General features: G+C 41.2%; 1 protein-coding gene across 1 annotated transcript in view; it reads right to left on the reverse strand.

Annotated features, from left to right (window-relative positions):
* The window catches only part of CACNA1E (calcium voltage-gated channel subunit alpha1 E), an 817,054-nt gene that overhangs the window by 209,278 nt on the left and 590,993 nt on the right, over positions 1–16,783 (reverse strand). Inside the window, exon 5 of the mRNA XM_073571345.1 lies at positions 8,482–8,621. Within this exon, the coding sequence (XP_073427446.1) occupies positions 8,482–8,621 (140 nt within the window). The remainder of the gene's footprint in view (positions 1–8,481; positions 8,622–16,783) is intronic.

The following is a 16,783-nucleotide window of genomic DNA, read 5'->3' on the forward strand; positions in this document are numbered from 1 at the left end:
AGATGGCCCAGCCACGGGTCTCCTCATCTGAAATCAAGAGATTCAAAGTAAAAAATGGGACTGTTGAGTTGGATCAGGAGACCATCGTGGTCCACCCGACCAGGAATGACCTATGTGTGATGGCTGGCCCAGCCATGGGTCTCCTTATCTGAAATCAAGAGATTCAAAGTAAAAAATGAGACTGTTGAGCTGGATCAGGAGACTGTTGTGGTCCACAAGACCAGGAATGACCTATGTGTGATGGATGGCCCAGCCATGGGTGTCCTCATCTGAAATCAAGAGATTCAAAGTAAAAAATTAGACTGTTGAGTTGGATCAGGAGACCATCGTGGTCCACCAGACCAGGAAGGACCTATGTGTGAAACTGGCCAAACCTGTAGGAGAGTACAAAGTGGAGAACCACTTCAATGATAAGGACAGGGTGTTTAATAGTGCTCCAATACATCCATATCTATCATAGTGTGGTATAGATCAGCGGCCCACTTAGGTGTCTCACCACGAACGTATTTAATGGAATGGCGCTTTAAGAAAAATGTAATGATCAAGCCAACTATTGACTTCATAATAAAAATAAATGAATAAAGCGGGAGATTCACTTTAATTAAAAACTTGTTCCATTAAAATTATATTTATCTCAACATATCCATTTACTATGGATGAGAACATTCAGAGCAACAATCTTTTATTCACGATCTGTGTTTATGTAAGTGGCCGGCATTAAACCGAGACGGTTATGGTTATATTAAAGATAAATAAACAGTTTTATAGGTTTTTTTTATATTTATATTTTCAGTAATAAAAGTTAATTGATTTATCTGTATGATAGAGAAAGTTAATTGTGTAGTTTCAATGCAAAAAATGTCTTAAAAACACATATGTGATGCATCTTTCTGGGTCTTGATATGAATTGCTAATGCATATTATTCACAGCCCTGTGTTGACAATTATCATGCAATAGCTATTTTCAACCTGCTTAAAATTCACATAAGTGAAGCCTTAAAAGCGCATATGGTGAAAACAATATATTTCTCCTTAAAGAGGCATACACCACTATGGAAACGCCTCTCCATGCAAACAATAAATGGGTAATTTTTGTTTTGTTTTGTTCTTTTGGTTCCAGTCATTACCTTGTTATTTTCCCAGCTACATAGTTAAGAGTTTGTTTTCTACCTGACATGTTGTACTTTTTAGAGCCATTCTTTTTTTTTTTTTAAATTGTAATATTTAAAACAAAGTTTTAGACTTTTTTTTTAGGAGGGAGGATTTGAAAAAATAGCAGCAATTCTAGGATTGTGCTTTATTTTTAATGGAATATATCATCAATTTTTTGTTATATAATCTGAGAGCAGCTTGATGTAGGGACATAGACCTAAATTCCAGCAATATGGCACTTACTATGCTGCTTGTTGCAGTTTTGGTACAATCACAGTTTTCTCTGCTGCAGATCTAGCAGCTCTCTGAATGCTGAGCTCTGTATAACCCCGCCCACACTACTGATTTTTTTTTTGTCTTGATGGAGAAGTGTGAAATACTTCAAAATGCATTGAAAAAATAAAAGACCGCAAACCTACTTGGTGAGGACCTGGATTTACCACATCTATTACCAGCAGTGTGTATTATCCACCCTTTTTCCCTCTCTGTGACACAGCACTGATTGGCTGCTTTCTGTGTACATTGTGCGTTGGCAGAAAGCGTTCAATCAGTGGCGGGGGTGGGGTTATACAGAGCTCATGAATATGGAGGACTACACGGCAGCAGGTTTACTAGTCCTGTAATGATAATCTCCTAATAAAACTGTGATTTAATCAAAGCTACAGCATGCAGCCCAGTATTTGACATACTCACCGGAACCAGGGACTGTGCCTCTACACTTTGCTGCTCTCAGATTAGGTGACAAAAACCTTCTTAGTGATTAGATGAAGCACTTTGCCATCAAGATGAGGAAGAATGTGAAAAAGTAGTATGTAGGGATGAGCGAATAGCTGCGGATAAGAGCTTATCCGAATAGTTTTAGCGGTTTCCGAATAGCTGGATTGGGAATCCGGATACCTGGAGCGCTCCTGCATGGTCAGCCTGTGTGTTGGGCTCTCCATGCATGTGTTGTGACTGTCACACAGCCGCTACACATGCAGCTGCAACGTTGAACCGCTGATTATCGGGAGCGCTAATATATTAATATACAACAAAATTATATAAAATGCATAATTACAATGTGCAATTCCATAAGATCATGACAGATATATAGACAAAAACATTTTTTTAATATATGTCCTTCTTTTTTTATACATCAAAATAGATCATAGTGGTATATTCTTTAGCAATTAATCTTGATGGTTTCCAGACAACGAAAATATATGACAAAAAGGCACAAAAAACTAAAAAATAATAAAAACAATTATTAGTACATTAAAAACATCCTATTTCTCCCCATCCCCTAAGAAACAATAGCAGAAATATCCAGAAAAAATCCCTTTTACAAATAAGCACTAAATCCAAAGCTTTCATTTAACTCATTTGGTACCATAGTTCCCAACCTATATATCCATTTGCATTCAAGTTTGGCCAAGTTCTTACCCAAATCACCCCCCCCCCCTAGATCCTAACTGAAGAACATCTATGCCCTTAGCAAAAAATAAACTCGAATCACTGCTGTGATAATGGAAAAAGTGTCTGGGTATCGTTTTGAAAAGTGACGGATCTATTGCATTCCGCCCCTTCTCAATATCCCGCACATGCTCCCTAATCCATACACGTAATTCTCGTGTCGTAAGCCCAATATATAGCTTGCCACAGGGGCATTGTGCACTGTAAACCACCCCTTTTGTTGAGCATGTTATGAAAAGCCTAATGAGAAAATTACGTGTTCCTGCAGCATTTGAAAATTCTTTTGTCTTCACCATATTGGCACACCCCTTACAATGTCCACTTGGAAAGAAGCCTTTAACTTCTAACCACATATTATTGCTGGATACTGATGATTCATAGTGGCTGTATACCAGCAAATCTTTGAGATTCTTGGATCTCCGGGCTGTAATCAATGGTGAAGATGGCATGCATTTTTTCAAAACTGGATCTGATAGTAAAATAGGCCAGTGTTTTTGAATAATATCTTTAAATTCAAACCATTGGCTATTAAATGTTGACATTAAGCGAACATCATTCTCCTTTTCTTTAGCAGAAGTATTTTTATAGACCAATTCATTTCCAGTAGTATATTTGGCACGATGGTAACCACGTGTAATCATTTTTTTGGAATAACCTCTATCTCTGAACATCTTTCTTAACATCTTGGATTGTTGTTCAAACGAATAATCATCAGAACAGAAGCGTTTAATTCTCAGGAATTGACCTACAGGTTTCCCACCTATAGTAGATTGAGGGTGAGATGATGTGGCGTGCAACAAGGTATTAGTTGCCGTAGGTTTCCTATATACCTCTGTCATGAGGCCACCATTAGAAGAGGTTTTAATTAATATGTCCAAAAAATCCAGTTCCCTGCCAGCTTTGTAGGTCAGTTTTATATTCAAATTATTCTGATTCAATCTGGTCATCAATACATCCAAGTTCTGTTTGGAGGCCTCCCATATGAACCACACATCATCAATGTATCTCATCCAATGATCTGTGTTCTCAATACCAGGGACGGGGTTACTTATGAAAATCTCCCTCTCCCATGCACTGCAAAGAATTCACGATCTAGACTTGGCCCTCAAATTCTCCAGCTCTCCATCCAAATCAGCACCTGTGGGATGAGCTGGGAAAAAGCGATCCGTGGAGGCTGAACATCACAACTAAAGCACCCCCATACACATTAGATGGCTGTCGAGTGAACACCAGCCGATCATTCGATCTTTCGGCCAACAACCATCAGAGCTGTTTTTCCTATATACAGGGGCACTTGTTTGACCGAGTGCCCCTGTGGTCTTTATGAGAGAGAAACCTACAGACATCTTTGCTGGCAGCTTATTTCTGGAAGAACAATGCGATCGGCAGTTTCAATTCAGACATGCCCAATTTGAATCTCCCCGAACAATCATTTGGCCCCTGCCCCCATACACATTAGAGTGTTGGACGAACCCGACAATATCGGCTGGTATGCCCAACAATAATCTCACATTTATGGGAAGCATTAGAATTTTTTGCTAACATTTTGGTGGCAGACACCACAGCACACCATCAGAGGTCTTGTGGAGTCCATGCCTCGGTGATTCAGAGCTGTTCTGGAGGAACAGCGGGAGGCTACATAATACTGGTAGTTTGAATGTTATAGATATATTCCTTTCCCATTGCTTTAATTAATTCTTTTAATTAAGCTATTAAGCCATCATTCATTCCAATGTTTCAGTTTTCCATTTCACCGACTGTAAGAACCTCTCAGGAGAAAAAAAAAAAGTCCAGTATTCTGAAATCCCCTGTTCTTAAATTATCTCTGCGAACCTCTCTGGAATTTCCCTACTTGAAAGAAATCAGGCTTCTGTATGAAGATGAAGAGCAAGAAAAGCATAACTGCTTGAGAGAGATAGCTAAACCTAGTCCACAATAACTGGGTCATGCCCCAGCCGTTGTAAATAGGATGAGCTGCTATCATTTTCAAAAGAATGGTATCATGAAAGCTCTCACCGGTAAAGTACTAGTTGCCGGTAAAGTATTAGTTGTTTAAAGGCAACTCATCGCTATGTGAAATCAGTAATCCCTTTTTAAAATGTGGTTTAACCACCGCAGTACAGCATACCTAAAAAATAAGCTATTCTTGTCCCACGCCATATGTAAATCACTGCCGAGAGGTCCCATGGGCTGCCCCAAACCATACATGATTTTACTCTTGTCCTCCGTCATATGTAAATGACTCCCGAGAGGTCTCATGGGTTGCCCCAAACCATCCATGATTTTACTCTTGTCCTGCGTCATATGTAAATCACTGCCGATAGGTCCCATGGGTTGCCCCAAACCATCCTCACCACCTCTGCAATGTTCTATAATTGAGTCCTCATGCATTAATTGATGTGTATGATGTCCCCTACATCACCCCCCATCGAACTATCTACCTCACACTCTCAAGATACACCCCAAGGCTCGCGCATGCACATTGATCAGATGATAAGGTGAGAGCAAGGAGTCCTAGTGATCTGCTTTTTTTTTAGAGTGCTACCAAAATTATTCTGTAGCACCAGGATCTGAAGTAGGAAGCATTACACAGATCAATGGGTTGTCTGAGTATTGCATGGTAATTCGGAGTGATAAACATTCTTTGTAGCTACTCTGTGCTCTGGTTTAGAGATGCGGATCATGAACCTATAAAACCATTTTTAATAGAGGCGTTCTGAGACTTTAATATTGGTGACCATTCAATAGAATAGGTTATCAGCACTAGATTGGTGGGCAACGGACTCCCTGCACCCCATGATCAGCTAGTTGAAGGTACCGCAGGATTACAAAAGTGGCCCAGCTAGCTACATTGTGTAGAGGCTGTGAATGGTATAACAAACTTTCTCCCATACAAATGAATGGAGGAGAACTTGCAATACCATTCATGACCACTACACAATGCAAGGAGCTGTGTCACTTCCTGTATGCCCCAGCAGCTATATCAGCTGATAAGTGGGCGTGTCTGTTCAGATCCCCACCAATCTAATTTAGATGACTGATCCCAAGGAAAAGTCAGCAATAATAAATAAATGGAAAACCCTCTATCTTTTGCATACACATGTCATCCAAATAACAACTGATAAAAATGTAGAACAGCAAAGAAATTAAACACATTTGGGTGTTTTTGCATTTTATATAATGGAAATACAAAATGAGATCAAGTAAATGAAGAAAGATATAACAGTCATGTAATAAACTCAATCCAGTGAGAGTACATCACCAAGGTTAATAATGACCCATTACGACATTATGGAATATCTACCTTGCCAAGTAGGTAACAGTTCACAACAATAGTTATCAATCATACAAATATATATGTAATGCCAAAAAACAGTGAAAAAAAGATAATTTACAGTATATTTTGCCTAGTGAAGACAGATCATAGACATACTGTAGGTCATGGACGACTGGTCACATGAGAAAAAACTGAGAAAGCCTCTGTATTTGTAAATTTTAAAGTGGGTGAATGTCCAGTGATTTAACCCAGAACATAATATGCAGACTATATTATAGCAGAACATACCATTAGGACAGAATAGTCCTCTATCACTTTGACTATAAAACCTGTAGAGCATAGGTTAGTTATAGAGGTGGACACCGATAGAGGCACCCCTGTGCAAAATCACTATATGGGTCCTTTGCAGTCCATTGGTTCATCATTGGTGTCTAATACAAAAGCTTCTTGCTGCTTTGGAGCTGATATCAGTCCTCTTACCTCTTAGGTCCTGTGTGGCTGCACAAGTTGCACCAGTGGTGTGACCACCTCTGCCTGAATGGTACGTAGGATAGTTTTGTATAGTAATACTAAAAATGTGAGAGATGGAAAGTGTAAAGTGCCTCTAAGTTGAGCAAGTGGCTATGGACCTCCTTGAAGGTGACCAGTTTGGGTATGGAGGAATGTCATGACTTAACTGATTGATTGCTGAACATATACAGTGCATGATGCAGTAAAGACACCTTAGGTGACTTACCGTGGACAGCCTGCCCACTCTGCAACCTCATGTGGTAAAACTAATGTAGCAATAGGGACCACAGTTTGTAACGTGAAGATCTGTTGGAGCCTTAGACCAGTGGAATTATCACCTGTGCGATACTAAGGAAATCCTGACAACATGATCGGTTTGTGGGCCTTGATGACTGGAGTTGAGGAACACCGAGTTACAGCGTGAGAGACTTTGGCTGTTGTTGACAAGCTGTACCATAGGCAGAGACACTGGAGACAACTATGGCCCAGAAGGTGAAGCTTCTGCGAGCTGATACAGTGAGCAATACTATGGTCTACATCGGGGGCTCTGCTGGGAGCATGACTGTGAATACTGCTTGTACTTGGAGCTGTAAGTAATATTCGGTATGTTCCTATGAGAAAAACTGTACACTACTCCCAATGTGAAATACTGCAAGGTGTTCTGTAATAAATGCCTGGTACCAAAAGGTGTTGAGATTTGTTTTCTGCTGGTAACAACCATTGCTGTACTAATTGCCATAACTAAGACATTGCACAGTAAGGGCCTTCATGATTCATGCTACAGTTTTATCTTTAAGGCCCCGAACTCAGAGCCACAGTATCACAGTATAATCACCAGGTAACCACCATGCTCTGTGCTTCAAAACTACAGAACTACACTATTATTGTTGAGTAACCAATAACTTTGTACTTTTACTGAGAAACTGTAACCATCAAGCCATCCTGCTTCCTTCCACGTTGAGTGGAACCCTGCCATGTCTGTATCAGTCACTGCACCATCATTGTGTCGGGAGCCATGCCTGGATTCCACTTACCGTACATGTTCATTTGTGGCAGGTATGATCATTGGGACCAACATCAATCACCAAAATGAAAGAAGCACTCCTTCCATCAAAGTTTTTATCTTCTTAATGTATTACATCAGATTATATAGCACTCTGTACTTACAATTGCTCATTTTGTCTTTCTACCCAGCTAATACTTCTCTTCTCCATTAGGTCAATGACATCACATGATTAAAAACAGACCAGCTGAAGTCTTCTAAGCTCTAGGTAGAAACAGGAGGTCTCTTTTCCCTGGATGATCACTACAAAATGCCTGGTAAGGGGAAGGAGAGAGCAGCTGGGTCAGGAATTGAAGAGGAGAATGATAAATGTAGGGACAAAAGACTTCCTGTTTCTACATAGAGCAAAGATATTAATTAACTGTGTAGAAAGGAAAAAATGAGCAATTGTAAGTACGCAATGCTGCATGATGACTGCACTATATTAAGAGGATAAAAACTATCAAGGGAGCGTTTCTTTAAGAGAACGTAATGAGCATCTCAAATGTCAAATGAGTGAATCCTAGGGTGCCCAGCAAAGGCTGAAAACATCTGCACCACAGCCAGCCACTTCTAGTATCTGATTAGGGGGTCCTGATAATCGGATTTGATGATAATAGTTATGGCATATGCCTTCTATCATTAAACCACAGGCTATAATCAATAGCAGACTTCTGCAAATACTTTATGCTTCAAGTATGTTCATTTCAGTGAAAATTCACTTTTTCACAGAAAACTGGAGTAATGTTCTATTTGGTGCTGATTGATTTTCCGTAAGACGTCAAGCCTGACATTTCTACGTACTGTACCTTGTCTTATTTATGCTTCCTTCAAAATCTGAACTGCATTTATATCCGGTTTTTCAGCAGATAAAAGAGCATAAATTGGCATACTTAGGTGACATTTGCAAATATGCACTTATGGCATCGCTAAATCTATATTAAACAACATGTCCTTCATTTATTACAGCAGTTACAGAGCGTGCAATGCAAAGTTGATACTTACCATCCTCGCAGAAGGACTAAGAATCATAGGAATAGACACTCACCCACTGAGCACTACAATAAAGTCCATAACATTCCAGCCGTTCCGGAGGTAAGAGCCTTTGTGGAATACAAATCCCAGAGCCACAATTTTAATTCCAGCTTCAAAGCAAAATATCCCAATAAAATAGGGTTCTGTCTTTTCCTGAAAATGAAAAAGGGAGATGTGAAAGATAATGGGCACTATTAGATAGTGATACATTCCATATATACGCACAGGGGGAAGCTGATGTATTATCTATTGTTATATTATCATTTATAGATACAATTTCAACACATTTTAAAGCTCGCTCCAACATAGAAAAGTGATAAAAAAAAGATCAGAAGTTCCAACTGATGCTGCAATCTAGGAACCCTCATAGACATTAAAAAGGACCTTTCACCAAATTTTTCATTTTGAACTGGACACATGGTGTAATAAAAGCTGCAAAGCCAATATTTTCTTTTGCCTCTTCTGTGTGGATATATTAGCAACATAATTCACGTTAGTTGAGAAATTACAGTACCTGGGCTGCACTTGCAGAAATGAAGAATCCTCAATGGTATTAAATTAAGGTTTATTTTTTTTTAACCCAAACACATTTTGCCACCAGACTGGTTCCTTTTTCAAGGTAAAAGAAAACAAATTAACTTTAAAAAGGCACCATTCTGGCTCCAAAATGCATTGGTGTAATAAACCTTAATTTTATACCATCTGGGATTCTACATTCCCACAAGCGCAGCCCATGCACCGTGTTATCTCCACTAAAGTGAAATGCTATCTGGAAGAATTTAGCCTCCAGCCATGGGGATACAGCTACACATTCTAAAGCCCCCGTCACACACAGCGATCTCTCTAGCGAGATCGCTGTGTGTGACACTTACCAGCGACCGGCCCCCCTACCGGGTATCGCTGATCGTCCTGGAATGGCCAGGACATTTTTTTGATCGCTGGTCTCCCGCTGCGTGTGGCAGGTGGGAGACCAGCGATCAGCGAGCTGGTGCTGGTAACTATGGTACACATCGGGTTTCTAAGTGCCGCGCACCGCTTAGAAACCCGATGTGTACCTTGGTTACCAGCTCCCTGCACCTGCGCGCTGGTAACTAAGGTACACAGTGGGACGTGCGTCGCTTGTTACCCTCGTGTCGCTGGTGAAGCTGCCTGTTTGGCAGCTCACCAGCGATCATGCAGCAACACACCAGCGATCCTGACAAGGTCATATCGTTGTCGGGATAGCTGGTGCGTCGCTATGGCTCTTATAGGTGCTTACAACCATCTCAGGTGGGCACTACCATCACTCTTACCCTCTTTTTTATGTTGTATTGCCTTACTGTGCACTTCTGTCCCAAACAAACATCAGCAATCATAGTATTTGGCTGCTAATTAGTTAATTAGTTGGCATAATCAGACAGTGTTTACCGGGGGCTTATATTTCTTCCCCCTGTATGATGTTGACTAATCTTAAGCAGACAGTAACACACATTAGAAAAAGAACACACCCCCACAACAGCTTAGAGCAGGTTTCTCAGTGTTTGATGTATGACAGACAGCCATGATCTCCTGGTCTAACTTCCCAATTAGAAAGTGCTGAAAGTAGAGCACAGATATCTACAGTAGAACCTTTCATATAAGGTCCCATCGGTCATTGTGAGGGAAAGGGAGTGGAACTGAGTTTAGCTGTGTCACATTACAAACCCTTCTATCATTACAGCACTCCTCCTATCATAGCACTTGCACCTCTGATGGATTGCTCCTCCCCCCACACTGCCTGTCCCAAAGATGATAGCTCAAAGGTGTCAGCAATTATACTTATGTCTATTGTGCTCATGGCAACTTTTAATTACTCAGCAGTGAGATCATGTAGTCTCTGTCAATTTATTTCTCACACATGAGTAGCCTGTTCTGAGCTATGGTGGGGGCATGTTAGTTATCTCCTGTGTGTTGCTTCTTATGATTAGGCAATGTCTTACAGGGGGAAGAAGTTCATGCTCCCTGAGAAAACTTTTTGATAATGCCCACTTGGGCTTAACAAAAATTAAATAGGTAGCAAATTATTGATTGACTGCAGCCATTATTACATCTTGTGTTGAGCTCAATTTGAAAAATTTGGTGGAAGGTTCTCTTTAAATAGGTGTCAGCTCAGCATTTGGCCAGCCGTTTTCTGACTCAAGACTCATCTAAGCCGAGTCTTCTAGCATTGGCTTATCTCCAGAGAGAATGACAGGATCAGTCACTGAAGTTCAACAGGTCGTATTCCCCATCTTCATATTACAAGCAACTTTTTTTTTACAACCTTATCAATTAGATAAGTAATAAATGTACGATAGCTGGCGCTCCAGCCATAATGTCACCCACCGCTAACCATCTACATTTTCTCATTTGTTTCTATATAGAACATCTGAGAAAGCATGGTCCGTGCTCTGGACCGAAACTGGAACCTGGGTCATGATGGGGTTCCAATAATTCAGATGTCAAATCTAGCATCATTTTATTTTAAAAAAATTAGGGTCGATGTGATACAGAAGCAAAGTTTACAGTACAATAAAAAAAGAAAACTCGCCCGAATTGTTAGCCTGCAGGACTTTCTGCAAGTTTCTGAAGCAAACAGTAATTTAGAAATACAGAAAACAAAGGGTTTTTTCCTGCGAGTCTGTTCCATTTTTTGTTGGGGAATTAATGAGAGAGGGGGGTTTAACAAACTTTATGTCCTATTGCAAACTGGGCAAAGGGGACAGTCCTACATGTGTAGCAAATTATTAAGGCTGGTTTCACATTTGCATATGGAGGAGCTGCGGAGGTCTGCGGACTTCCTCCGTGAAGCTCCGCCCACTGTCACACCTCCTCCAGTCAGCTCCACCTACGTCCGCATACTTCTGCATGCAGCCTGCGTACCTTATCTTTAACATTGGGTACGCAGGTCGTGCGGATGTATGCGGATGCCTCCGCATGCGTCGTTTTGACGATGCGGCGATGGCATCAAATTCCATCATGTTGCGTTCGACGTGGGTCGCCGCATCATCAAAACGATGCATGCGGAGGCATCCGCGTACATCCGCATGACTTGTGTACCCAATGTTAAAGATAGGGTATGCAGGCCACATGCAGACGTAGGCGGACGTAGGCGGAGCTGACTGGAGGAGGTGCGGCAGTGGGTGGAGCTTCACAGAGGAAGTCCACAGCCCTCCGCAGCTCCACCATATGCAAATGTGAAACCAGCCTAACACGGCCAGACACAGACATGTAATATGGAAAAGGTGGAATGTTTGTGATTTCTTAGGACAAAGAGTAAATTTCTTATGTCTCTATTTTTATTTCACTATTATAAATGGTAATAAAGAAAATTAGAATTAAGGAAAAAAGTGCCCATACAATTATCATCATTATATGTCATTTATTTCCAATATTATTTGGTTCAGGTAACATAATATTTTTTGTTAAAAGTAAAAAAAAAATTGCTCTTTTTCTACGCTTTTTACGCTTTCTGTGTATATGAAAAAGAAAACAATTCTAAGAGAGTCTGTTCAAGTGGCCAAAGACAACTGAAGTGGCCACCAGACCAAGGTCCTGTGAATCTTTCCGTTCAACTCTAGTCCCTAAATTTGGGTTCTTACACAGTGAAATAGAGAGGGTATAATTAGTGTCACAGCGCTGAAAAAGGAAATTGATGGGAAGACTGCGATCATTTCTAACTGAATAAATAAATGTGAATTGAGCCATACGGGTCACAAAAAGTCCGATTAGGAGAAAGAAAACTTTTATTTGTCCTTAAAAATATATCCAAATGTATCCGAAGTGTCACAGTTAAGATATGACAGGCGCGGTGAAGGACTGGAATTCTTGAGATATAGGTCACTAAATCAGCTAATCATAGTCCAGAGACCAAAATACCTTGTGTACATTGTTACCAGGCAGCATAATAAGCAGGGGATTGGGGTCTTCGCATCACTTCTAAAATGCAAACTGAAGCCGGCTCTATTTCTCACATGACAGTTTTTTAGAAATATTTTTCTCGTAATTCTGTATTATATAGTCCCTCTATTATTCCTCCTTGAAATATACAGGGTGGGCCATTTATATGGATGCACCTACAGTAAATAAAATGGGAATGGTTGGTGATATCAACTTCCTGTTTGTGGCACATTAGTATATGGGAGGGGGCAAACTTTTCAAGATGGGTGGTGACCATGGCGGCCATTTTGAAGTCGGCCATTTTGGATCCAACTTTATTTTTTTCCAGTGGGAAGAGGGTCATGTGACACATCAAACTTATTGAGAATTTCACAAGAAAAACAATGGTGTGCTTGGTTTTAACATAACTTTATTCTTTCATGCGTTATTTACAAGTTTCTCTTTGTTTACAGCCATTGACATGTTGCAGAGGTTAACACATGAGGAGTGGATAGAAATTGTGCTGATGTTTGATGAATACAGTACCGGGGTCATTGCAGCAGATTTCAATGCAAGACACCCTACACAAGAAAACTGTCGCCATTCCCATTTTATTTAGGTGTATCCATATAAATGGCCCACCCAAAAAAGTTTGCCTCATCACTGAACATAATGTTCTGTGTAAACTGAGGGTCCTGTTCTAATTTTTGTTTTACCCATTCTGCAAATTCAGCGCGCCGATCTGAGTCACCAACCATTCCCATTTTATTTAGGTGTATCCATATAAATGGCCCACCCTGTATTAATAAATTGACAATTGGGTGTTACCGTTCCTCGTGTCAAAGTGCTGTATTGCTATATAGCCTCACGATGATTGGTAAATGCCAGACTATCATGGGTCATATTATAAAAACTGTCTAGTCCACTTAACCCCTTCCCACTATGCACCATCACAGTACAGATCTAGCAAAGGTTACTCCGTAGACATTAAAAAAAAGTATAATTTGACACCTATCTTGTCATTGGTCAATATCTTGCTCAATTGATCATCTACATTTTTAGTCTTCTGTTTCATGTTTTCAAGATGGAGTTTTGTTAATCATGATAACGTTTGCTACATCTGAATGCAGCAGGGAATGGGTGTTTCCTATGAGCTACCACCATACTATTATTGAGCATGAGCAGTGATAATGTCTGTGCTGAACTAAAGCATTGGATCACTTGGAGTGATATTATACACATTATACAGCCCGCTTTAACTTTAAAGGGAAGCTGTCAGCAGGTTTTTGCTTGGTAATCTGACAGCAGCATGATATAGGGACAAAGACCCTGATTCAAGCGATGTATCAGTTAGTTTACTTGGTTTAGCAGTTGTGATAGAATCATAGATTTCTCTGCTGCAGATCTAGCAAAGCTTAGGCTTTCCATTGTTTGCTATCCGGCACGATGCGGCGAAACATGTAAAAGCTGGATCCGGCGCCTGTACCGACCGGATCCGGCTTTTTGCCCGTACACTTTCATTGTCGCCGCATTGCGCCGGATGGCAATGCGGCACATCCGGCTTTTGCCTGATACGGCAAGAATTGCCGGTCCGGCGTCTGGAAAAAACGTTGCATGCAACGTTTTTTCCAAACGCCGAACCGGTTTTTCGCACTGCGCATGCCAGCAATATATCCGGCAGAAAGAAGGATCCGGTGTCAGCGTTTGCGGCCGGATCCGGTAGTCCGGTTATTCGCCACACCATGCCGCATAAAGAAAACTGAAATGTGAAAGTAGCCTTAAGGGGGTTTTACACTAAGCGATATCGCTAGCAATATCGCTGAAACGTCACTGGTTTTGTGACGTTATAGCGATATTGCTAGCGATATCGCTATGTGTGATACTTACCAACGACCGGCTCCCCCGCTGTCCATCGCTGATCGCGCGAGAATGTCCGGCTCCATTTCTCGTCTGGCGCTTCCTGCTGAGACTTCCTGCTGTGACGACGAGAGACGCGTGGAGGCGGGCGGGAGGACGTCAGGATCGCTGTGTGTGAAAGGTGAGTATCGTGCGCTGCGTCGCTGCTGCATTGCTGTGAGATCTGCCTGTGTGACAGCTCACTAGTGATCATTTAGCGATGCACCAGCGATCCTGACCGGGTCGGATCGCTGGTGCATCGCTAAATGTAAAAGGGCCTTAAGAATGCTGAGCCCTGTATAACCCCTCCCACACCACTAATTGACAGATTTCTCTGTACAATGAATCCTATGTTCAGTCTGTAGTCCTTTCAGACTAATCTGATCAGTTTCTAAGAGGAGATAAGTTCCAGACTGGAACAGATTAACACCATGGAGGTTCTCTATCTGGACTTATCAATGGTGTTTAATACAGTGCCACATGAAAGGTTGGTAGGTAACATTAGAGCAATGGGACAAAGGGAAAATATATGTAATTGGGTTAACAACTGGCTAACAGCTAAGAAACAGTGGGGATGATTAATGGAGCACACTCTTTGTGTCACAGTGAACAGTGGGGTACCACATGGGTCAGTATTGGGCCCTTTTCTTTTTAACATATTTATTAATGATGTTGTAGAGGGCATACAGAGTAGAATTTCAATTCATGTAGATGATAAATTCTGCAAGGTAATCAACACAGAGGAGGATAATCTAATATTACAGAGGGGTTTATGTAAGATGGAGGCTTGGGGAGAGAAACGGCAATTTAAGTTTAATGTAGATAAATGTATAATTATGTACTACATTGTAGAACACTGGATAAAACAGTCACTGAAAAAGACTTTGGTGCATGGGTGGGCAGCAAATTCAACATAAACTACCAGTGTCAGGCACCTGCTACCAAGGCAACTAAAATAATGGGATGCATTAAAAGTGACAAATATTTGTGATAAAAACGTAGGCTGCGTTCACACGTCACGTTTTTTTCGCGTTTTCGCTGTTTTTTAACTCGCAAATTTGCCAAGAAAACGCAAAAAAGCAGCATCCCATGCAATCCTATAGGATTCCGCAATGCTGTGCTAATGCTGCGGATTTTCCAGTGGCGGAATCGCATCGTGGAAAAATACGCAGCATGCTCATTTTGCGGAATCGCAGAAATTCCGCCCACATAGGAATGCATTGTTCTGCTTACTTTCCGCATGTGTCTGTGCCCACCATGCGAAAAGTGAGCAGAACATTTGCGGATGGTACCCACGGTCCGGAGGAGAGGAGACTGTCCTCCGGGCTGTGGGTGCCATATCCCTGTAAAAAATAGAATTAAAATAAAAAAATCGGGTTATAATGTATTCACCTTCCGACGTCCCGCACAGCGTCCCCAGGCTTCAGCGATACATGCGGCAGCTCCCGCTCCCAGTAATGCATTGCGATAATGACCTTTGCTGACGTCGCTGTCTCGGGAGACTGTAGCGGTCTCGCGAGACTGCGACGTCATGAAAGGTCATTACCGCAATGCATCACTGGGACCGGGACCTGCCGGAGCATCGCAGAGGCCTGGGGACGCTGCGCGGGACATCGGAAGGTGAATATAACCAGATTTTTTATTTTTTTTACTATTTTTAACATTGGATCTTTTTACTACTGATGCTGCATAGGCGGCCTCAATAGGAAAAAGTTGGTCAAACACTATCTTTGATGAGTGTGACCAACCTGTCAATCATTTCTCCAAGCGATGCTACAGATCGCTTGGAAAACGCTAGCATTCTGCAAGCTAATTACGCTTGCAAATCGCTAGTTTTTCTGCAGGAAAATCGCGGGAATTTAAAATGCGATTTTCCCGCGGAATGTAATTCCAGAATTCTCGCGGTAACTTCCGCGGGAGTTCCGCTACATGTGAACTTAGCCTTAGAATACTAGCTACAATTTTGGGCTCCAATGTATTAGAAGGACATAACTGAACTTGAAAGGCTGCAGAGAAAAGCGTGCAAAGTTACTATGGGAATGACTGAAATGCAGAACACAGATTGTCAAACTTGAAATTATTCAGTTTGGAAAAATGAAGACTTAGGTTGGATATTATTACAATGTACAAATATATGAGGGCAGGTCTTTCTAATGATCTTTTTACACCTACTTTAGGCCTGTCAAAACAATCAGAGACAGTGATTCTTTACTGTAAGAGCAGTGAGAAGACTATAGAAGTCTCAACCACATGATGGTGTAATGGCTGATTCATGAAAGTTCAAGGAGGGCGAGGATGGCTTTCCTGAAAAATATGATATGTCAGGTAACGGGCACTAGATTCTGTGATGAGACTTTGATTCAGCCTAATTGCAGCATGTTGAGTCGGGAATGAATATTTTCTCCGAATATGGGGCAATTGGCATCTGCTTCATGGATTTTTGCCTTTTTCTGGATCAGCTTGTCAGACTGTAGGTTGAACTTGATGGACCTATGTCTGCCTTCAACCTACAAATCTATGAAACTATAGTAGAGCACTATAAT

Source organism: Dendrobates tinctorius, unplaced genomic scaffold, assembly GCF_039654945.1.
Source record: "Dendrobates tinctorius isolate UK_male_01 unplaced genomic scaffold, ASM3965494v1 ptg000029l, whole genome shotgun sequence".
In the NCBI taxonomy this organism is placed as follows: Eukaryota; Metazoa; Chordata; class Amphibia; order Anura; family Dendrobatidae; genus Dendrobates; species Dendrobates tinctorius.